This window comes from Nestor notabilis, unplaced genomic scaffold (genome assembly GCF_000696875.1).
Source record: "Nestor notabilis isolate BGI_N333 unplaced genomic scaffold, ASM69687v1 scaffold2477, whole genome shotgun sequence".
Taxonomy (NCBI): domain Eukaryota; kingdom Metazoa; phylum Chordata; class Aves; order Psittaciformes; family Psittacidae; genus Nestor; species Nestor notabilis.
In genome coordinates, this window is record NW_009936714.1 from 4,038 (window position 1) to 28,674 (window position 24,637).

The 24,637-nt window shown below is 37.6% G+C and overlaps 1 protein-coding gene across 1 annotated transcript in view; it reads left to right on the plus strand.

Moving 5' to 3' along the window:
• Positions 1-3,600: 3,600 nt before the first annotated feature.
• RNGTT (RNA guanylyltransferase and 5'-phosphatase) overlaps positions 3,601-24,637 on the plus strand; it is a gene marked incomplete at its 3' end in the record, with an annotated part of 47,636 nt that continues 26,599 nt past the window's right edge. Inside the window, exons 1-5 of the mRNA XM_010018458.1 lie at positions 3,601-3,702; positions 10,345-10,448; positions 10,581-10,669; positions 16,353-16,428; positions 19,136-19,388. Coding sequence (XP_010016760.1) covers positions 3,616-3,702; positions 10,345-10,448; positions 10,581-10,669; positions 16,353-16,428; positions 19,136-19,388 — 609 coding nt within the window. The remainder of the gene's footprint in view (positions 3,703-10,344; positions 10,449-10,580; positions 10,670-16,352; positions 16,429-19,135; positions 19,389-24,637) is intronic.

The window sequence follows — 24,637 nt, forward strand, 5'->3', positions numbered from 1 at the left end:
CCTTTCCAACCTTAACTATTCTATGATTCTATGAGTCTATGATTTAATCTTTAAATGCTTATGCATGGAGGCTTACGTTGAGTTGCAAACAGGTTTTGCTTCATCACTTCTTTAGCGCAGGATGTGAGGCGAAATTGTAGCAGAGACTGTAGCTACTGCCTCATTTATACTCATCCGTATTACTCAGAAAGGTTAGAAATCTTTCTCAGAATTAAAGCTTAGGTTTTCTGTAATTTAAAGACACTTGCCTTACATGCACACAGGGAAGGAGGATTTTCAAGCTTCTCTATGAAGACCAAATAGAAAATTTGCCAGGTTTGGAAATTTGCATTTTCTTCTTATCAGAGGAACACAACGTGAGACTGTATTCAAGATCTTTAATGCATGTGTGGCATGTAGGAAAGAACCAAGAATGCAAACTATGAAGGTGGTCCTTACTGCATAGGAATAATGTGAAATTCTGCTGCAGAGAAAAGTAATTTATTAAAACAAAACCAAAACAGAATAACAAAAAAGAGCCATTGTCTTCATAATCTGATTATAAATTTTCCCTAAATTTGAACCAAATTATAGGAATTCACTGCCTGCTTCTAGGCTTGGCAGGCAGCTTGTTTGTTGCCATATAAGCTATTTCTCAATGATACAAATGGGAATTTGTAGAGGTTGGGTGTCTAAATACTTCCAAAGATCTGGGTTTCATCTTTAGAAGTGATAGTAAATGGTCTCTATTAAAATTATTATCCCTTCCACAGCTGTGTAAAGGTCTTCGGATGCTTTAGGGGCTGCTGACTAAACTGTGTCTGTCTTGGTGATGAATAGGAATGTATTACGGTTGCTCAGAAGGAAATCAGAATGCAAATCAGACACTAAATCAAGGGCCACTACCGAGAAGAGAATGAATGTGTTTGTTTTCTATTCTAGAAGATGGAGAACAGGAGAGTCTTCAGTGCAATTGTGCAGTCTCTAATGAGATCCTACAGGAAATGATCTTAACCTCCAAGCACTGTCTTCCAACTCTATTCTCTTTTCCTGGCATCTCGTAAAGGATGGTAGTTTTCCTTTGTATCTGTTGACTATTTTGTTAATAAAGGTCCTTTTCTTGAATGTCTCAGCTAAGAAAAGTTAATTATGTTCTTCATGTTGTGTAATGAGTGAGTGGATGGATTGGGATGGGAGTGACAAAGTTATGAAACTTTGAAGCGTGGTTGGTGTTTTGCAAAACTTGTGGTGGTGGTAGATTTTTGCATTAAAATAATCCAAAATTAGGATTTGCATACTCAGTCTGTACAGAGGAAGATTACAAGTTAATGAGTAAGGGTTAATAGTGAGTGAGAGAAACTGAATGATAGTGCTGAAGATGACAAGGAACACAAAGAAGAAAGAAAATTAAAGCAGATAGGTCAATAATTGAGGAAATGAAGAAGTAGTCAACCCAAACTGTTCTGGCCAGGGAGGAGGATGTAAAACTGGTGGAATAAAAAGGCAAAGGAAGTAAAGTGAAGTTAGGATTTCTTCTAACAGTCAAATAAATTTAAGTGACTTATAGATTCACTGTGTATGTTGACTGCATAACTGCATAACTTTACTTTTAGCTGTAAAGTTTGGAATGGTCTCAGTCATGTATGACAGTGAGGGTGTTTCTAATGTCAAACCTAAACTAATATGTTTCCATTACTATGTCTTTTGTGTTTATAATATCCCTTTCCTAGAAGTTAAATACTTATTTTAGCCTATATAAGAAGTTTTGATAGATTTTAAGGCACAGAGAACACTATGAACTTTAATTCATTGTCTAGAGAAACCTCTCAGCAGCATTCATTTAGTGAAAATGGTATGCGTATTTTTAGAAAGATTAGTGAGCTTCTCTCTCAAAACTTGATTTCTATCTGAATACAGGGGACATTTTAGTGTCTTTTCATTCAATGTGGTCTTGTTTTGCTGAAAACAGGAGGATTTTGTTTCTTTTATTATGAGGAAGTGAGAGGTTGAGAGAGTTGGAATTGTTCAGCTGGGAGAACTGCATTGCTGCTGGGTCACGTTAAGCTTCTTAACAACTAACACCCTCAAGTCCTTGATCTCAGGGCTGCTCTCAACCCATTCTCTGCCCAGCCTGTATTTGTGTTTGGGATTGCCTTGACCCATGTGTAGGACCTTGCACTTGGCCTTGTTGAACTTCATGAGGTTTGCAAGGGCCTGCCTCTCAAGCGTGTCAAGGCCCTTCTAGCTGACGTTTACTGCTATTAGAAGCATTTTAGAAATATCATTTGACAACATCAGAATCCAGCAGTATTTTCTCTGTGGAAGATTTATGTCTGGTGCTCCAAATAAAAAATTCTGCTGCTCTTCTGTACCATACATTTATATGGTTGCATTTCCTTTTGGCTTTAGAAGGGCCATCTTGTTAAAAGCATGTAACCAGTTTTATTAAAAAAAAAAAAGGAGAGGAGGAATTATTCTCGGGCAATATTACCCCCCAGGCCTCCCATTTTCTTGGAGAAGGGTTTGTTTGATCAGTCTTGGGCTATAATTAATTTAAATATCTTCAAAGCTATTTAGAAATGCTGAGGTTCTCCCAGTTTTACTCCCTGCCTCTATCACCTTGGTGTGGCTGGGTGCATATGGCAGGTCTCCTTTTTCCTATCAATTTGCATTCAATTTCCACGACTAACTGCAGTGCAGGGTCTCTGGTGCATGTGGGAGGAGGTGTGCTGCTTCCCAGACAGGCGTGGTGGAAATGACCTGGACTCTTATGTTTTTGTGTGCTTGGAAGCATAGGAAAAGCTGTTGGGTCAGTATGTGCTGCACTTGGAAGGAAAGGCATGCCTGTAGGTTGCTGTTGTTCAGGAAGAACTAGGAATCTCTGATGAGATTATTTCAGCTATTTTGTGGCAAACATGATGGGTAAAAAGTAAAACTGATAGTAAAAAAATAGTAATTTGAGTTTCTAGGGAGTCATGGATGTAGTCCAGTAAGTACTAATTCTGGTCAGGTTTTTGTTGTGGTTGTGTTGTGGTTCCCCGAAGTCTGAACCACATGTAGGTGTTGTGTTACAGGGGAACTTTGAACACTGATACAGAACTCTTCTAACAAGCCTTAAAGAGCACATTAAGAAGTTCCGTAGTGCATAGATGTTCTGGACCAAATGCCCTTTTTTTTTTTTTTCCCCCCAGCAATCTTTACCATGTTTTATGTTTGCAGGTAATCAAATCTTGATGTTTACATGGTTGGGTAACAGACTGTCATTTAAAATGCTATTTTCATGTTTTTAACTGGACTGAGTTTAAATTTTCTCTGTTTTGTTGTACACAGTAGATCTGCAGCTTAAATCATACTAAAAGGTAGCTAAAAATGTTAAATCATTTTGCCCTGTATTTCCTTTGAACTAAACATTCAAGCATTCTGAAAACTCACGACGAAAAAATATTTCAGTTATTATTGATACTTATTGATTATAGTCATTGATACTTTTCCTGTGATTATTTTTCAATGAAGATGAACCTCTGAATCTCAGCATGTTGCTTTGAAATGGCTAAGTTGTAAGTGTATATATACATATACGTAAAATACTGTAAAATTTGATTATTTTTCATAGGGAAATTTTTACCTTTGAAGACAATGTTAGGACCAAGATATGACGAACAGGTTGCTGAAGAAAATCGTTTTCACCCGAGTATGTTATCCAACTACTTAAAGAGTCTGAAGGTAAAGTTACATTTTCTAGTAACTGAAACATTAATGTTAATGCAACTGTTGCTTTTCAGGTTTAAGAAAGAAGTTGTTGGTGGCTTCCTTTGGGACATCTGTACAGAATATTTTTTTTGTTTACTTTTTCAGGTTTTATCTGCAAATCCTGAATTTCCAAAAGTACTTTCTTACAGGCAAGAACTGTACAAAACCCTCCAGCTCATTCATTGTATTAGCAGCAAGAATCTCACTTTACTACTCTTGCATTTTGGCGAGATATCATTGTCAAAATTCAGATAGTCTAAGTTTGTAGTTTTAGAAATGACTCCTGTATGGATATGTGAAGTTGCAATTTTGCTGAAGGAGTGAAAGCATTTGAAAGCAACATTAGAACTTCACACAACTTCTGTAGTTTCAGTGCATTATTGTCTTCTTTTTATGCATAGAATGCTTTATTGTATCAAACCTATCACACCCAAGTATGGAAGAAAACAATTTATGGATTTTATCCAGTGACTTCTTAGTGGAAAAACAAAATGCATAAATAGGAAAAAAAAGAAAAAGGTGGGGAACAGGACCTTTCCAGCCTTTCATGTGGGTGTATGAAGTGTTGTGCCCAGTCCAGTGCATCTGGAGATGTGCAAAATGGGATTTTGAACCTGCCAGGCAAAAAAAGGTCTGCAAGCCTACAACCTATTTCTTTTAATCTGTTTATTAAACTGCTATATAGAATGATAGCACTGTTTTGTTTTTACTATGTTTTATAAAGCTAATAGTGCTAGTTCTGTGGATTTTGTTTGCTCTATTTTGTTGCCATTGATCTAAGTTAAATTAATTCTGAACTTCTTTAATAATATCAGAGCTTAAACACCAGAAGAATTAGGTGACTAAAACATAGGAATCTTAGTTTTATGAATCTCATTTAGGCTTAGATATAAAGCAGATGGTGAGCTACTCGGTGTAGCAGCGATAGAAGCACCTGTGGGCCAATGTGATAAGAAAATACTATCAGTGAAGCATACGTGCCTGTTCTCAGGTGCTTGAACTGGTAGGATTTTTCTTTGAATTCTTGGATCTATGCATCTAAATTCTACCTGAGTTCCTTTTTTATGGGTTTTGTTGGTTTTGACTCTGACCAGCTTTAGTGGGCATACCTAGAATTTCCAAAATCCGATCTTACTCATAGTTTAAACTAATTTAAAATTCTGCATATGTTTTGAAGTTACAGAGAACTTGGGAGACTTATTCAGAGTTTCTTACTATCTGCTTGTTAGTTACTCGCCACCAAAAAAGAAGTTATGACGAGCCTTCATAGCCCTTCCACTAGGCACATCAATCAGTTCTATTGCAATACTACAAATTTGTAATATCTTGAGTGACATCAGATGGTTAGAATCTGATAGTACAATTACTAGCATGAGGATCCCCACTTGTATTTTGATTAACAAGCAGAACACAGAATTTTTCTTAAACTCCCTGTTCTTACTCTGTTTTGTTGTCTTGAACCTTGGTATTGTTGCTAAATGTTTGCTATCTTAAAACATATGATTTTTTTATTTGCTGAGATATGCAGTGGGTTACTGGAGTACTATATTGGTAGAACATCAGTTTACCAATGATCTAGCAATAAGGTGAATGTGCAATTGAAGAGACCTTGAAAAATGGATTTTTGTAAGGCAAAAGTAGCTCACAGTGCATGGTTCTCATCATTTTACTGCAGTGTGCTTTACTGCTAATACTTTGCAGAATTAATCACTTCTGAGACCTCGTTATTACGTAAGAATGTATAATTTATCTCCCAAATAAGAGACTTCAGCAGAAACTTCTACATCTAGATTTTGGTAATAGTGAGATATTACTACTACCATAGATTTTTGAAGGTACTGGTTCAACATTTAAGATAGCATCTGTGTAGGAGGAGCTTTCTCTAACAAGCTTCATGTGTGATTCCTTTTTCTCATGGAGCTGGTTGCTGAAAACCTGAATGTTAGAAACTGATTTGATAAGGGATAGCAATCCTGGTTTTCTTCTGATTGCCAATATTAACACAGTATCTTAATAAGATACTCAAAAAAACCCCCCAGAATTGCAGGAGCAGTTTTTTTATTTCTTACGTATGTACTCTAGTACTGTTTATACTTCATAAAAGGTAGTTTTATTTCTGTTACGAAGAGCTAGGAAGGACATTAGTTAACTCAAAAGAATGTTTGGACATTTAGTATGCTCAAGTTACAGTATTCCTATTAGGAAAACTTGTTATCACTTGTCAGCCACATTATTGTTTTCACAGATAAATTCAGTTACTGATTTAAACTATTTTCTTTCCTCAAATAAGAAATGCAGGAAAAAAATCCTGGGACTAGTGGGAATTCAGTGTATTGTAGTATGTTCTCTCCCTCCTGGGGAGAATGTTTTCAAGTTCCAGTGTCCAATAAGAAACTTCTGGGGTCATACAAGGGGAACCTAGCTAAGCCCGTTTAATTGCACAGCAGCAGAAGAGCACATGCAGAAGGCATTAATAGCTGGAGATAGCTGGAATGTGGGAAAGTGAGGGGGAAGGCTTTTGTAACTGCAGGAGGACATGCATAGCCTGGGCAAAGTATGAGCAGAATTAATGTGGCATGAAGATCTTGGTATATTGTATGTATGAGAATTTCAAGATATCAATGAACTTTTTTTCCTTCTATGCAGTCATCTTTTACCATTAGAAGCAAGAAAAATAACTGGTTTCAATTGTGTTTCAGTGTGGTGTCTAAGATCGCAGTATTGCAACAGCCCGTGTAAGAAATGAAGTGTATGTTTTGGTGAGAAGTTGCTCAAGAATTTAAAACTATTCTTTCTTCCAAAGCTGTGTCATTCATTGGGTATGGTGGGCTGAAAGATGTGTTCATGTGAAACATTGGCTGGAGAGACATTTTTATTTTCCATTTTAGCATACATTGTCTTTCAAAAATCAATTTCTATTAAGAACTTTCTAGGACCAAACTTAAGAGAGCATGACTGAGAGGATGACTGTGATGGCTGGTGTGATGTCAGGGTTTCAGAGCAGAGCAAAGCACCTCTGTGATGAAAATATATGTACTAGAATCTATTCTGCAAGAGAGAATTCTGGTTGGTCAGGACAAGCTAGTTCAGTAACCAAAATATTTTGGTTCCCGTGGTGCCATGGGAATCACATGGATTTTTGGAACATCGTAACTGTGCACTTTGATATATTAAATAATCCCCCTGCTTTTTTAAAATTTCTTTATCCTTTTGCCTTGCACTCTAAATTGTAGCATGTTATGTGCAGCTAACCCCGTGAACTGAGACAGCAAATGTTTATGCTTTGTGGAAGGCAAGGAAACTACTTTCAGGCCTTATACACGCTATATGCCATACATGCTTTTATAGCTTTGGCTAGATTATATCTGATGCCTGCTTCGTTGACTGCTCTGAAATGTGTGAGGAACAGTGTCACTTCACAAGATCTTCACTTGTATATGATTGAAGTGATTCATAATAATGACAAAGAAACAGCAAGCCAGAAGCCCTAGAGTCCTGTAGTGGAGAATTTCCTCTCTAGCAAACACTTTGCTGTATTTCATTCTCCTATTCAAATTAAATGCAACATTCCAAACGCTTGGTGGCACTTCGGGTCTGAAGTATGTTGTAGTGTTCTCCTGTCAGCCAGGAAACTGAAATCTGTGAATGATTTCTAAATTGAATTCTGTGAGTAATTTCTAAAAGTTGAGGGAAAAGCATGTGAGTCTTGAGCTTAAAGTCTTTGACATAAAATTTTTTTTTGTGCTTTTGTGCATCTTCTTAATGATAATTCTTCATTGTAGCAGGAGTTTGTGAAAGTTTGGAGGCTTCTGGTGGGAACATTTGAAGCTGCTGGTATTTACGAATAGTGGGGTTGGGAATTGGCTTTGACTTTTCAGCACTAAAATAGAATTCTGTCTTTCTTGCTTTTGGATGGGAGGGTATGAAACTTCTGCAAATCACTTACATTTCTTCTTATAGCTCTCCTTAAACAATATGATGAAGTGTTAACTGTTAATCTGTCTTCATGATTTTAATAAAGGTTGTTTCCTCACAATTTTACCTTTTCTCCAGACTGTCAGATGATGCAGGGATTTTGGTGTTTTTTGTTTTGTTTTGTTTTTTTTTAATCCAAGAGTAATTCACATTTTGTAATGCCTTCTTTATTACTAGACTGGGACTGAATGCAGAAACCTTTACTTTAAAATGTTTTGTTCTTTAAATCTTAATCATACTTTGAAAATAACTTTTTTTTTCTCCTTAGCTGAGGACATCTTGGAAGAGTTACACCTAACCCTGTATTGTACGTGAAAGAATAGATTGTTAAGCTGAGCTATGTATAAGTTAGGGAGGAGGGTAGTTAGGGGGCCATTTATGTGGCTTCATAGTCTAGAGCTCTCTGGTGAAATCGCTCCTGATTCTCATATCAGTCTTTTTGCCGACTTTAACCACACTATTGGTAGGATGCAGAACACAAAAGGGAGATTCTTATGCTTATTTGAGTGCATGGTATGTTACTTGCAAATAGTCTATGGATTCCCTCCATGGAGCCATTGCTTGTGTAGACTGGTAGCAAAATATCTAAATAGTTTTCATAGAACCAGCTCATTTATAGATACTTTTCTATTTTAGTTGTTGTCCTGTACAATCACCTCGAAGTACTGGTGTGAGAATATGTCATTCTCCTTTGAACAGTTATTTTCAACTGATTTATGTCAGTGTCATAGTGCTATGGACCTACAGTGTAGCACCTGGAAATTCAGTGTGGTCCTCCTGAATTAAGCAGTCTTTGAGATACTTGGTAAATGCTGTTGAGACAGGAGGGGGAGGGAAGTAGTCACTAAATTAATTGCTTTTGTAACTTCCTACAAAACAAATCACTGGCTAGTATGCTGTTAATCTGGATATTTAGCACGTTGGCACTATGTGTATGAAATTTCAGGTGATGTAACATTGTTTTCAGGAGGACCCCTACTGAAGTAGCTTGTATATCTGCAAAACACAGTAATAAAAGAGAATAAAGAATTCTGAATACAGCATACAAAGTTGAAGTAAACAAGGCAAAATCCAGAACTGATTTGGATATTAAACTATAAATGTTTACTGCTGCTGACATAACATTATGATGCTTTTTAAAATCTGATAAATAAAAGTATTGTAAAAGTATTACGAAAGTATATCCTCAGAGCTTTGAAATACCATGGATAACTACCTCTGTCTTTGGGGTCTACTGAACAACATACCCATGTGAAGCAGCTGTTTCTGAACTGTATTCCAGTTATAATTGGAATTTATCTTTTCTGTGTTGTCTGGAAGCAATGTTTTAATTTGCAGTTCTTTCAACTGCACTACTAAGTTATTGCCAGTCTGTTGACCTAAAGGTAAATAAAACCTAAAGGTAAATCAAAATCCTGGTTATGAATGTGAGCTCGAGTTTTAGATAGAGTGTTCTTTTATGTTTTTGCATGTGTAACATGCTTCAGTGTTACTGTATTTTTAAATGAGCTATTGATATATCTTTAAAAAAGATAAAGATATGGAACAAGGATTTTGCTAAACTATAACTCTTCAAATGCCTTTAAAAAAGCCATCTGGTTTCATGGTGAGGATCCTACTTGAAAGCGTGACATTCAGCATTTTGACTAAAAGCAATTGTTTGCCCTGTTAAGGCAGGAAAGCAGGAATACTTCCAGTACACAGTTGTGTCAGTGAGCTGTTTTTGCACGGTAATACTGGGAAGTTATGGTTGGTGGAAGTTTTGTTTGGACCGAGGATCAGTAGGATGCACTTTGCTTATGTTCTCTGTGTGTTGGATGCCACCCAGTGGAATTTCTATTTTCTGTCTTATTTTTTAAAACAGTAACTTCCACAATGCTGCTTTAAAAGGTGTATTTTACAGATATAAAAAATGAACATTGAGAAAGTAAATTCATGCACAAGGGGACACATGAGGGTAGAGTGGGCGAAACAGCCTGAATTCAGGTATGCCCTAACATCCGAGGGGTTGACATTGCCACCTTAATTACTGACAGCATCTTGAAGTTTTCCAGTTATTTCACATTTTAGCTTTGAATAAAATGTTTCTGAGAACTTAAGGGAATTTTTGGTTTGAACTTGAAAATGTGTGTGTGTTTTGCACTCTTAATGCACAGGTAAATTAAAGATGAGTTTTTTTTCTGAAAGTATACTTGATCTCAGTAATTAATTTTTTTTATGGTAATTCCACTGTGTCAGTGTTTAATATTATTTTACTGAAAGCATTAAGAGCACCTGATTCCATCTTACTTGTCTTTTAACACGTTAAAGTAATTCTTTACCAGATACTTCTTGCTGTTAGCAGACCTTTCTTGTTTAGAAACATTGGTGGGAATGAACTGATGGTTTTGCATTGATGGCTAGTGCGAATTCAGACACCAGGTTTCACAAAGAAACACAGATGACTGTGGTGGTGGTAAACCACAGATTTTGTGGGGGGAAAAAAAAAATTAAAAATGCAGTATTTAAGAATTTTTAAACTTGCAGCTGTAGCCTGCTATTTGTTTTAATTTGGATGTTACTAGCTGTTTAGTATTTATACTCTGATATTTGGACCTCATATTTAAGTTTGTTTTGGCTTGTTTGTTTGGTCTTTTTTAGGTTAAAATGGGTTTACTGGTAGACTTGACCAACACCACTAGATTCTATGACAGAAATGATATCGAGAAAGAAGGGATTAAATATATAAAGCTCCAGTGTAAAGGGTGAGTTGTGAGCACTTTCTAAATATTTAGCTTTTAATTTGAAAGATCATGCTAAAGTAAATTTTTTTTTTTTTTTTTTCTCTTCCCTTTCCCCCAGCTGGCTCCTAATCTGTGTGTTCCTGTGTTTTTCAGGCATGGTGAGTGCCCTACACCTGAAAATACAGAAACATTTATTCGTGTATGTGAACACTTCAGTGATAAGAATCCCTCAGAGTTTATAGGTAAGTCTTCTTATATCCGTCTTATATCCATCATTAATTTTTACTGTTAATTTATTTCATACTCACTCATAACTGCAGTTTCTTGAAACTCTAAGCAAAGGAATTTGCTCAGTACAGTGTTCACGCATGTAGAGATTTGATGCTTTTGCTCCAGAAACTAGTATGTTTCTGCATCCATCAGTTTGATTACAGCTGTCAGCTTTATGTGGAAAAATACACAGGCTTAAGAACTGTCTACAAATACATGATAATTGCATTGTGTTTTTGTAACTTCTGCTGGTAGAAATGGAGGTTATGTATTGTCTAGATATTGTTTTGGCATATGATGGTCTGGCATATTTGAAGTTGTATTTGGTAACTGAATGATTATAGATTCTTTAGCAAATCTTACGAAGTGGCTGATCACATGACAAGACAGACATTGAGGTGCTGAAGCATGCTCAGAGAAGGGTAACAAAGCTGGTGAAGGCTCTGGAGCACAGATCTGGTGAGGAACGGCTGAAGGAATCGCAGTTGTTTAGTCTCGAGAAGAGAAGGCTCAGGGGAGACCTTACCACTCTCTACAACTACCTAAAAGGAGGATGGAGCAAGGTGGGGTCAGTCTCTTCTCCCAAGTTACAGGCATTAGGACAAGAGGAAACAACCTCAAGCTGCACCAGGGGAGGTTTAGATTGGATCTTAGGAAAAACGTCTTCACAGAGAGGGTGATCAGGCATTGGAACAGGCTGCCCAGGACAGGGGTGGAATCACCATCCCTGGAAGTGTTCAAAAACCATGTAGATGAGGCCCCAGTGACATAGTTTACTGATCAGGCCTGGGCTAATGGTTGGACTTGATCTTACAGGTCTTTTCCAACTTAATTGATCCGGTGATTATTTGCTAGAAACTGGTAGTAGATATTAGGCTTCATAGTGGGTGATGTTTTTTGTGGGTTTTTAGTGTTTTTTTTTTTTGTTTGTTTGTTTGGTTTGTTTGGTTTGTTTGGTTTGTTTTTTGGGTTTTGTTTTCTTTTTCTTTTTTTTTTGTGTACTGTTCCATGGTGAATATTTGAATGTTCCTAAGGATAATTTTTATTTTTTTCACCCAGAGAAAAGTAAGTTCTCAGTTTAATTTGGGTAGCTTTTAGGTTTAGTTAAAATGATTTTACTCTGTTTTCTGTTGAGCATATTAATGTCACACTACAAGACAGACATTGAGGTGCTGAAGCAATGCCAGCAAACTACCAGAGACAAGAAATTACTTTGCAGCTGAGTTTCTAGGGTCAGAATGGGCATTGTTCTCAAGCCTCTTTGATGATGATTCTGCAACCTTCCTGAATTTGAGCATGTGTGGGACTTAGGAGTGCATGGAACAGTTGTTTGTGTAGGTGTCATTGATAACAGCTTCGTAAACTAAGCTGGTACGTTCCTATAGTTCAGGATTCTTATGGAATCATGGAATTGTACAATAGTTGAGGTTGTTGGAAGGGACCTGGTGAAATCAGCTAGTCACTTGCCCTTAGAGCAGGGCCAGCTAAAGCAGTGTGCTCAGGACTGTGTGCATTTGGGTTTTGATCATATCCAAGCTTCAGTACCCCACAACATCTTCTGGCAACCTCTTCCAGTATTTGTTCACCCTTACAATGTACAAGGATTTTTTTCCTTATGTTTAAACAGAATTTATTGTGTTTCAATTTGTGCCTGTTGCTTCCTGCCCTGTCATAGGATACCACTGAAAATTATTATTATTTTTTTAAAATTTTCCCCAGTGCCTGAGAGATTTAATTTGGGCACACACTTTTTCACATCATTTTTTTTAAATGTTCTTTATTTCTTTATTTCACATAGGACACAATTTTGAGACCTATGTTTTCTTCTCCGAACTGTAATGCAAGTATGTGATCTGAAAAATGAGGAACTGCTAAATGTGAGTGAGGGGGATCAGTCATCAACAGTATTTCAGAGCTCACACCAGAACTTGAAATACTGTTGGATGACTGATCCCACTCACTCTCATTTAGCAGTTCCTCATTTTTCACTCTCCTTTCACAGTTCCTCCACTTTGTCCCCCAACAATATTTCAGAATTTGACATGTTATTATGGTCAGTAATTTGTATGGAGCATGGATAGCACAGTGGTGTCCTATAAATAGTAGACACATTTAATTGATATTTCAAACTTTAAAATGCCATTTTTAGTGTTGAGTCACTAACTTTTTGACTTCTATGCATTTTGGAATGTTCTTACATTATTTAGATTGTTTCACCTCTGTAGAAAAAAAAAAAGTAGAAAGAAAGAATCAAGGAGAAAATGATGAGGCTTAAAAGACTAAGCTTTTAGATAACCTGTGGTTTAGGCTTTCACAGTAAAAGAGAAATGATGGGATTTTCTATTTCCCTTTCATTAATAACTGAAAAGTTGGTTTTGGTTCTGGACACTTGTTTCCTCTGACAGAGCATCAGAAGGACTGGCATGGAAGATGTTTTTATCAAAAGTGAAAGCAGTCTGCAGCAGCGATAGTACTGCACCCTGTGTGATCTTCCCTTCCAAGCTGTTGGTCTTGTTGCTGATATGCTTCTTATCTTTTGTCTGTGCATAAAATTATTGACTTAACCTTCTTGGTAGCAGTAACAGTTGCAGGACTTATTGATAACAGTTGTGTGCAATTTCATTTCCAGTGTTAAGATTAGCTATGAAAAGAAATTGAAATGTGAATGATAGCTGAACAAAATTTTCTGTTCAGCTAAAACAGTATAGGGTGGAAACGTCATTTTCGCACCTTGAAGGACTGGAGCATGCCTGCCAACCTTAAGGAAACAAAATGCAAAAATCTTGCTTAAGCAGAACACAAAGGAGAAATGTTTTCTGGGAATAAATTCTATAAAGAAGCTAAAATTCACTTTGCTTGATTCAAGTTACACTGTTTTAAATATTATTAAATGATTAGAATGGAGGCATACGAGAAATTTGTTAGGGTTTTCACCTTGCTTTCGTAAGAAGGCAAGTTTGGTGGGGCTGTCACAAAACTTTGTGACAGCCTCACCAAACTCAACCCTGACACAGTTCATATGTGTTTCTGTTTATGCAGATAAAGTTTCTGGGTTTTATCAGTCTACTCTTCATAGGCATTTTTTGGATCTCCAGTAAAAACAAAGGAAATACTTGCAGTGTAGGGGAGCATACAGAAAAAAAGAAAGATACTAGCATTTTGTCTGAATAAGTATTACATGAATTGCTGCTCAACTTACTTTATTAACTATGGTAGAGAAATAGTACTAGCTTAAGTGACTTGCTTCATGGTGTTGGGTCCTGCTCTTGGATCACAACAACTTCATGCAACAACGCTACAGGCTTGGGGAAGAGTGGTTGGAAAGCTGCAGGGTGGGAAAGGACCTACCTGGGTGTGCTGATTGAAGACTGCTGAACATGATCCAGCTTGTGCCCAGGCGGCCAAGAAGGCCAACAGCGTCCTGGCCTGTATGAGAAATAGTGTGGCCAGCAGGGCCAGGGCAGTGATTGTCCCCCTGTGCTCAGCACTGGTGAGGCTGCACCTCAAATCCTGTGTTCAGTTCTGGGCCCTTGCTGCAGGAGAGACATTGAGGTGCTGGAGTGTGTCCAGAGAAGGGCAGTGGAGCTAGTGAAGGTTCGGGAGCACAGGTCTGATGAGGAGCAGCTGAGGGAACTGGGGTTGATCAGCCTGGAGAAAAGGAGGCTCAGGGGAGACCTTATTGCTCTCTACAACTACCTGAAAGGAGGATGGAGCGAGGTGGGTGTCTGTCTGTTCTCCCAGGAAACAACTGATAGGACAAGAGGTAACTGTGTCAAGTTGTGCCAGGGGAGGTTTGGATTGGAAATTAGGAAAAATGTCTTCACTGAAAGGGTTGTCAGGCATTGGAACAGGCTGCCCAGGGGTGTGGTGGAGTCATCATGCCTGGAGGTATTTAAAAGGTGTGTAGATGAGGCTCTTAGTGGTCATATGGTTTAGTGATGGACTTGGTGTTGTTGGACTTGATCTTACAGGTCCTTTCCAACCTGAACGATTCTATGGTCTCAACTGAAAAATATGTGAATGTTAAGAATGACTGTGTTAGGTGTTAGTGGAACCTTTGATATTTGTAATTTAAAACACAGTAGAAGGAAGAGGCAACATCTTGCTGGAATCCTTCACGACGTTTTTAATAGCACGGATTTTTAGGCTGGCTTGTTTATCACTAGATGGTGCTGTTGCCTTGAGAGAAAAAAAGAGTTCCAATGCATTTGACTCTTCCCCTCCTTTCACTGGGGGATGAATTCAATAAAATAGAGACTGAAGACTTAATTCTTCTATTCTGACATTGAAAAGATAAGTAATCCAAGGTTATTATACTGTTGCATATTTTTCTTTTTTATTTATTTATTTTTTCCCAAATGAGTAAGTCTGGTCTTAGCGTGGTTATAGAAATTTTGAAGTAGATCTGTGGTCTACTGACACCTCTTTCAGGATTGCAATAGGGTAATCTGGATATGGTTTTTATTGCCTGATGGTGTGAAATGAATGTAATGTTTGTTGAATTCACTAAAAGCACAATTACTGAATTTGATGGCATTGTCTTCTGGTAAGCATTTGAAACTTATCTGTATTAGCCATATTTGAGTTGCAGTAAACTGAACTATCCTATACTTTTGTAAACTGAAGTATCCTATACTCTTGTTGCTAATAGTTTTCAGAATGAATGTAACAAATGGCTTTTAGGCTTATGTGCCTTACGTGATCTGGGCTGCCTTGATGGAAAGGTACATAAGTCTTTAGTGTTACTGATGAAGGTAGAAAGATCCAAAAACACACCTGTGAAACTAAAGCATGCAGGGAAATCGTGACATAATTGTCATCACAGAAATGTGGTGGAATGATTAACATGATTGGAGTGCTGCAGTGGATGACTACAGGCTCTTCAGAAAGGATAGGCAAGGAAAGAGCTGGTGGGGTTGCATTGTATGTCAGGGAGTGCATCGACTGCCTTCAACTCAGTGTTGTGAGTGGGAAGGATGAATGTTTGTGGCTGAAGATCAGGGGGAAGGCCAACCCAAGCAGATATCCTGGTAGGAGTCTGTTATAGACGCCCCAGCCAGGATGAAGCTATAGTGTTCTTCAGACAACCGGGAGAAGTTTCACAATCATTTGCCCTTGTTCTCTTGGGGGACTTTAACCTACCAGATGTCTGCTGGAAGTACAACACAGCAGAGAAGAAACAATCCAGGAGGTTCTTGGAGGGTATGGAAGCTAAATTCCTAACCCAGCTGTTTAGTGAGCCAACTAGCGGAGATGCCTGGCTAGATTTACTTTTCACAAACAGAGAAGAACTGGTGGGTGATGTGATGGTTGGAGGCTGTCTTGGGCAAAGCGATCACAAAATGATTGAATTTTCAATCCTTGAAAAAGTCAGGAAGAAGGTCAGCAAAACATTCACCTTAGACAAAACCTGAGGATAATAAAGTACTTGAACAGGCTGCTCAGGGAAGTGGTGGAATCACTGTCCCTGGCAGTGTTCAGAAACTGTAGCTGAGGCCCTCGGTGACATGGTTTAGTGGTGGCCTTGGCAGTCCTGGGGTAACAGTTGAACAGATCTTACAGGTCTTTTCCAACCTAGTTGATTCTATGATTCTATTATTTCATGTTTGTTAAAACTACATGTGAATGATTATACTCTTGTCTTGTCTTGCCTAGGTGTCCATTGCACACATGGTTTCAATAGAACCGGATTTCTGATCTGTGCCTTTTTGGTCGAGAAGTTGGACTGGAGGTAACTTTGAATGTTAGTTCCTAGGCATTTGTGAAAGTTACCAAAGGCATCTTCAGTATGTTTCAGTCATTGTTCTGACAGCTCTCCTAATGTATTCAGTGTTTGTTATTTCAAAACTGCCTACTAATCTTGAGCAAAGAATCTATGTTAACATTATTTATATCATGCCTTGGTAGCTTAGCATGTTTCAGTTGAGCTTTCCAGGTCCAGTAGGTCAAGAGTCAGCTGTACCTGCTGTGGGTGGGCTTTTAGGAGTGTATACATTGTACTGTACACATGTCCCCTGTGATGCATCCCAAATTTTGAATAAGTGTCCTGGGTTCAGCTACAGCAGGGGGGGTCAATGGGGGGTAATGGGGGGAGGAAGGAAAAGGGGGGGAGTGAGCGAGCGGCTGCGTGGTTCCAAGTTGCCGGCTGGGCTTAAACCACGACAATAAGAATGTAGAGTTTCAGAGATGTCTGAAAGATTATTTCTCTTACTTTTTAATCTTTTTCCATGGAGGTTTGCATGGAGGCTTTTTGGGGTTTTTTGAGTTCTAAAGAGCAGACATTACCTAGAAAAACAGCAGTGACGTACTTGCTCCTGAACAGTCAAGGGGGAGACAAAGTCTTTGTTTCCAGCTTGTTTTTGACTGAAGTCTACAGCATGCTTCTATACAGACTTACCAGGGTTGTTTTTTGTATGTTTTTATAATTTAAAAATTAGTGCCTTCATAAAGAGTAGTGGTATTTTCCAAATAACATTAGTGTTAGAAACCCCATGCCTGTACCATGGTGGTGGGTATGACTTTTGCATGTTTGAGAGCACTCACAAAATACTATTTCCTTGCTGACTGGGTCCCATGCAGTGCCAGTTTCTTAACAAACCCCTTAAGCATTCTGATATTTCTTCTGTGGTCCTTCAAGTGAAGAAGATTCTGCTTCTGTTGCAGCATTTTCTTATGACCGGACATACATTTCTTTGGTGCTGAGCATGTATGTGCAAGCTGTTTGCAAAGAACTAGGTCATTGTTGTCTGTTAGTAAACTTGGAATAAAGACATTGCAGTAATGGAGACAGAACACCATTAGTAGTGGGTGGCTGAATCTCGGCAGGATCTTAGCTGAGTATAGGAAGTAGGCACAGATACAGACATCTCTTATAGTATGATTCTGGTTGTTCCTATGAACTAGAAAATTTGTATACTTTTAATCTAACAATTTAAAAGCAGCGTGCAATAGTTAGACTCAGAATTGGTCCTTTGTTCTGAAGAGGAAATGCACTTGAATCTATTTGAATCTCATGCTTTTATGCAGCCTCTCTTTATTTTCAAACCTCTGTGGGAAAAGCCTTGAAACTTAATAGCCATGTCTTTTTTTTTTTTTTTTTTCCTTTTCTTTTCTTCATTGAGGTAGTTAATTGTATCAAGTTGTTTCATCTCTGTGAGATTTTGTTAATAGAGCACCCAGATACCACTTGTTTGGGAAAAATGTCCACAGCAAAAGAATGAACTTTGGCAAGGTGGTGGTTAATGCTAAGCATTGTATCAAGATAAATCCAATTTGCTGTATCATTCTTTAAAATAAGGCACTGTTGTTTGCTGATGAGGAAATAAGATTTTCCTGATGGAAAAATCCGTCCATATTCATTCCTTAAGCATATGATGTAGGAGTGCTGCTGATGTATCGTGAATACTGAGACGTATTTTACAGTTAGTTTAAAGAAAGGTCATCCAGACTGAAAGCTCTCCAGCTAGTGAATAGAAACCTTACTTGATTCTCCTTTTCACAACTCATTTTCTCAAAGACTGCTGTGTTTCTAGAGCTTGCAAAATGTTTTCTTCCAGCTAGGTTTCTGTGCCTGAAGTCTGCGCTGCCTCTTTTGGCTTTGATTGCCATCTATTCCAATATAGCATAGAGTTCTAATATCATCAGAGACCAATTTGAGTGACTTTCAGGCCTCATCATAAATTGTATGCCCAGTGTTTTCTGTTAAACATTTTCTTAGGATTGGCCCTTGTGCTGTGCTCGCTTTCCTGTTGGCTCGTGAAAGTGCATGACTAGCTTCTATTTCTTTTGTGATCCAGTGTCCAGTTTCTTAAAGCACTGAAGAGTATTAGCTACATAGTAGAAGTTTTCTGAATGACAGATTTCTTTCTCTTTTCTATGTATTTTTTTTTTTTTTTTAAATGAGAAACTTCTGGAAAGAGTAGTAATTTGAAAAGATTAGGGCATTTTTTTCCAGTGTGATGGCAAAACCTCTAATGAAAGGAAAGATAATTCTTAGAGGAGAAAAAAATGTAGTCGTAATTGAATTTCAAAGCTTGCATTTTCCTTCATAAAGTTTGTTCATCTTTTTCTTTACTCTTTTTTGTCTTCATTCAGTCCTTAAGTACTTATCTATGTGTCATCCATTCCTTTCTGTACCAATAATAAGATTTTTAATTAGGTCACCAGCACAATACAATTAGCTACAATAAGGAAACGAAGCAGTGCAAGCTGCAGTTACTTCTGAGAACATATGTAGTGCATGCAAAATCTTGTGCAAGTGCAACTGTTGCCAGACTAATCTAAGCATGATATTTCAAAAGTAATGAATGTTCTTGCAATTACCGGTTTGGAGTTTGTTGTAATTCTCAGTCCAATAAATCTTAATGTTTGGTAAGGCATAACATGACTAAAACATGTAAATTAACCATCCAGAGTAATTTTCAATTTTTATTTGACAGTATTGAGGCTGCTGTGGCTACTTTTGCTCAGGCTAGACCGCCAGGTATTTATAAAGGGGACTATTTGAAGGAATTATTTCGTCGTTATGGAGATGAAGATGATGCACCATCACCACCTGAGCTACCAGAATGGTGCTTTGCTGATGATGATGAAGAGGAGGATGATGATAATGGTAAAACAGGAGGCCAAGAATCAGAACCTGGATCATCAAGCTCTTCCTTTGGCAAGAGGAGGAAAGAACGCCTAAAACTGGTATTTTTGATTAAGAACTTAATATTCTAAAAGCTAAACTTAATTTCATAAACTCATAGTTATCATTTACTACATAATACATGCTATACAAGTGTCAGTGCTATTGCAAATGAGGACTGGTAGTATTGTCTCTAACCAGAAAAATCTGCTAGATTAATTGTAAGATTTCCTGTGTTTCCTGTATGAAACTTAAACATTCAACACCTCAGCTATTTCAGTTGTAAAAATAACTTAAAATTTTTGTAAAGTAACAATTTCTTTAAAAGTTAGAGTTGGGATAGTAAAGCACTTTTTAATTATTTACTCTTGTCTTTAGAGGTGAAATGTTATGGGGGAGTAGAGTGTGTAAATAGTTTTTAGTTATTTTTTTGTAGCCATGTGGATGAAATTCAGAGTCTTTAAAATTCAGTGCTCATTCTGGTAACTATTCTTACTTTTGGAAATATTGGAAGATGGAGAATAGGATCAGCAAAAAGCAAGAAGAGTTTAAAACCCCCAAGGCAGCTTTGAAATTATATTTCTTTCAAAGCTGTTTTAACTGTATAATGATAACAAATGTGGCTGATCACTTATTATGATTGTTTTGACATACATCTGCATAATTCTGAATTGAGTTACTGTAGTTACCATAATACAGAACTAATACTCAAGTACAAAGAATACACTTGTGTCATCTGAAGACTAATGGCTCAGTTCTCTCCAAATTCCTGACTCTTTATTTTTATTTTTTTATTTATTTTTTTTTAATTTGCAGGTAAAGTAGGGGAAAATGTTGCTGAGTGCAAAAATACAATCAGTTCTTTTTGCGTAACACTGACTTATTGAGTGCTGAGGTGTGTTTGTTTGCAAGCACTTAAAAATCCTCATATGAAATATGCTGCAGAAATGCACTTTGTTGTTACAGCAGCTGCTCAACATTGTTTACAGATGGAAGAAAATAGCCTGAAAGGAATACAAAATGTAGTCCACAGAAGCAAAATGAACTTTGAAAACTTTCAAGTAGTTCATCAGCTGGAATAAAAAATTGCCTACACTGTGAAAAGCCATAGTAAAAATATATTCAGGGATATAGCAACAATCTCCATTAGCCTTGCAATAGAACACTTCTATCTAAAAAAATTACTTGGTCTGGAATCTCAAAACTTTTATTTATTTTTTTTTTTTACTTGCCTCTTGATGTATTAGTAAATGAGGTGTGATGGTGAGGTCCCCTGATAGCCTCTTTTGAGGAAGTACAAAACTAAACCAGTCTGTTTAACAGGAGTCATGATACTGGCTTCCTAGGCTTTTTCTTATCTGCCACCATAGGTTTTTTGGAAAGCTGGAAGCTAAATTATACGAATAAGCATATTAATAATGAAAAGTTAATTAAGAGTTAGAGAATTTATGAAAGAAAGAATCATCTAGTTAATATGCATATTCGTATAATTCAGTTTTGCAGCTCTGGAGGAACATTCTTTGACACGAAGAGGAAGAACGGGGAGAATTCTTTACCATGGTTCTTGGCTGGCAGATTGGACTGCTTCTTAACTCAGTAGAGATGGATACAGTCTATTTGTGGTTCCTTGTAAATCTAAAGGGAGAATGATTATCAGGTAAATACCTCTTGCTCAGATTTTCTTATTTTACTTTCTAAAGGGCTAAATTTTCAGTATTATATTGATTTCCTGCAGCAGATGTTTTCGGCCTTCTAATTTGACTCTTCCTCTAAACACCTAGGGGTAGACAGTGTCAAACTAGATGTGGCTGTGGTGATAGTGATGTTCTGAAAAAATTTTCTTTTTGACCCAAATCTTTGTGGGGACAGAAGAGTTCTTAAGTTTAGGGTTAGAGGAGGAGACAATAAACAACTGCCCAGCTATCCTGCAAAGTGAAGTTAGCATGCCGTCCACCTCAGAAATTCCATCTTGGATGAAAGGAACTTTACTTCAGCATGTTTCATTAAAACTACCATATTTTGACATCAAGAAGTCTTGATGGCCTTTCTTTTCTATGCTACAGAAACTGTGGGAACTGTTAGAACATAATGTCATTACAGTTTCCTTTGTCATCACCCAAATGTAGTTGACAAGTAACAGCAAATCTGTTTGCTGTAGTCTCAGTTGCTACACAGAAAATGCAAACATGTTTTGACTTTGTCAGTGCATGCCATAATAATTGTAGCATTGAAGCATCACTGTTAACTGACACTTAGAATCTCACCTCAGGAAAAAAAATCTTCAGGAAAAAACCCCTTGGTTTTGTGAATAGCACAAGAAGTTACAATTCTGAGCCAGAACCTTCAAACTTTTCGTGGGTCAGCTGGATCTTTGCCAGAGGTTAACCCCTATTCTTCTTCCCATGGGCATCTTGACAGATACAGGAAAAAATTGTTTTCTGGTTTTGCAGCAGCATTTTATGTACTTGAATACATAAATATGGGTGTCATTTCTTTTTTAGCCTTCTGTTTTTCCACATTAGATGCCAATGCACTGTACCATCCAAAGGAAGAAAATTAACTCTATCCCAGCTGAAACTAGGACGTAACTTTTTCCTGTAGTGCATATTTTTTATACTGCTGACCATTCTTATTATTCTTTGTATTCTGTCACGTTGACTCACATTTCTCTGAGATAATGGTGCCTGTAATTGAACACAAGCCTCTAGTTGAGGCCATCCTAGTGCTTAATAGGGGGGAATTAATTTTGCATGTCTTAAGGCTAATACTTCTGTTTATATATCTTAATTTAATTGCCTTTTACAAAACAGAATAATACTAATTGAGCTTTTGGTCTCTTGCTGCCTCCATATCTTTTTCTCTAATTATCTACCAGTGTGTGTTTGTATAATTGCTTATTCTTTATTAAGTGTAGAACTTTGTTTATACTGAATTGCACAGTGTTTTTTCCAGCCTGTTCTTAAAATTAAGGATAACACTGAATTCTTAAGCTACCAGAACAGTCTGTTACTAAATTCACAGATGTAATAAAAATAAGAATATGCTAATAGGAAATGTAGGAAAAATAAATTAGTTCTTTTATACCTAAAACAGACCCCACAGATCCTTCTCAATACATTCTTCCATTTTGTTAGTGAAACAGTAATTCCTCTGAATCTGGTTTTCAGACAGGTTGCTCTTCTGTTTTATAGAAATTATATCTACCTCATGTTTTCTGAGTTCTGTTACGAGAACAAGACAAGCAAACAAAACCAAGCAAGCATCAAAAGATGTGATATTTCCTGCTTCTTCCAATTCTGTGAAGCCTGTTTCTTCACCAAAACCAAATGATTAGTTGAGTACCATTGTTACTGAGTGACAGCCAGTATGGTTCTGTTGCATCATTTTTACTTGTAAATGCCTAGAGGCAGTTCTTGTGATTTGGTCTTGTATTTCTAAGTGTTAAATCTAAACTGTTCAGTGTAACTCCCTGGCTTTCCCTTCTTCTCTTTTAGAAAATGCAGGCTCTTTCTCTTCCTGACATTCTTTGGAATGTTTCTTGTCCTCTCTGAAACAGTCTCTGAGTATACTGGCACTCGGTCAAATCTGAGTGGCTGAAGGTGGCTATTGCCCAGGTCTGATGATGGCCGCTAGGGTCAGGGACGTGTGTGCTTGGGGCTATTCCCACTCAACCACTCCTCCAGGTGGTGTTTAGGATCTTCCCAACACATTGCCACATCTTCAGCTAAAGTGACAGGTGGAGGGATACAGATCAAGGAGAACTTGATCGGTGCAGATGGTGTTGAGGTTGCACAGGGTGTAGATACTAAGTGCACGTAGGTTACCTCGGATCCATTAGAGTTTAGTACTTTTGGTTTAATAGCAGTGCTGAGAAACTGAGGTGCTGCTGCTGAGCTGAGTGCTCTGGCAACTTTGCACTGTGTTCTCCCCTGTCCTGTTTCCACTGGGGCTGTTAGCTCACTGTGGTGCAGAAAGTGGATGAATCTGGCTCAGTTCTGGCACCTTATCCAAGGAAATGTCCTCCTGAAACCTGGAGCGCTGGGTTAGCTAAGCATGGATGCCCAAGTGACACACCTGTTTTTGTAGTGCTTTGCCTTAGCTAAGTGAGTATACTTGAGCAAATAATCTGCAAGAGACACTTGAAATGGCAGGCAGCAATTTAATGTTTGTGACTTTTTCTTTTCTGGAAAATCTTTCCTGTTGCCTGCCTTTTGCTTTAATCTTAGCAGTTGTACTGCCCTCACACTCTGCCATTAGTCTGAGAAGCAAGGCATGACTGTCTTCCTTTATTTTGTGGTGCTTTTAACCACTTACTTGGAATTCAGACGGTGTGCTGGCCAGCCATATATAGCTGTCTGCCTCCCTCACCCAGTCACTTGTGTGCTGTTGCACCTGCTGGTGCCTGCATCAGTTATATGGGATAAGTGATGGGCCGAAAGTCTGTGGAGCTTAAGGTAATTATGGTTAAGAACTAGTGTATTTCTTTAGGACATACTATTCACAGAATACGATTTGGTGATAATGATACAACTGAGCCAATCTTAACTAAATGCAGGTTGTACTGAAGGCTGTCTTGCCTTCCCTCCATGCTCCTTCTGCTTCCCTTGTGCTGGCACTAGTGCTGACTTATCCTACGGTGAGCTAGTTTAGGATATAGATTTGGCAGAAAATTGCTAGTTTATAATGTTATTTTTGCCAACTTAGTTCCTAGACTTGCTCAAGAGCAGAGCACAAATGAGTGCCATGGCATGTGGAAAGAAAAGGAAGCAGAAATGCTCCTTTCTTCAGTAGTAGGCAGCTAGATTTGGTAATGCAAGTTTCAAGCATTTTAGAGAACAGATAAGAAATATTTGTATCTTCATGTGCAGGATTCATAGCTCAAAGGTGAAATGCCATGCTTCGATCATCTTAGTCTGCATTGAGAATTTGAGATGTTGTTGAAATGTGATTGATTTGGGATCTGTATAGAAATCTTTAATTATGCAGTTTTGTAAACCTGGTGGCTTTAATATGTTCTGTTGTGCAGAATTTGTTTTATTCCACTCAGCATCCATTTTTTTCTGGAATATGCAAGTAATTTAGAGTTTTATTTTCAGTGTTGTTGATCTGTGCATTGGCTTTTCTGTGACATTCAGGAGAGCACCTCCACTTTAGTAATCTGGTTTATATTGAGAATAAAATCATGCAAGCATATTTTTACACAACTGTTTTGTTACAAACCAGTGGTTTATGTTTTCTCATTTGTTAAGAAGTTCGGCTTAGATCAACTGAGAATACTTTTAAGTTTGCTGCTATATGAACACTCATTCTT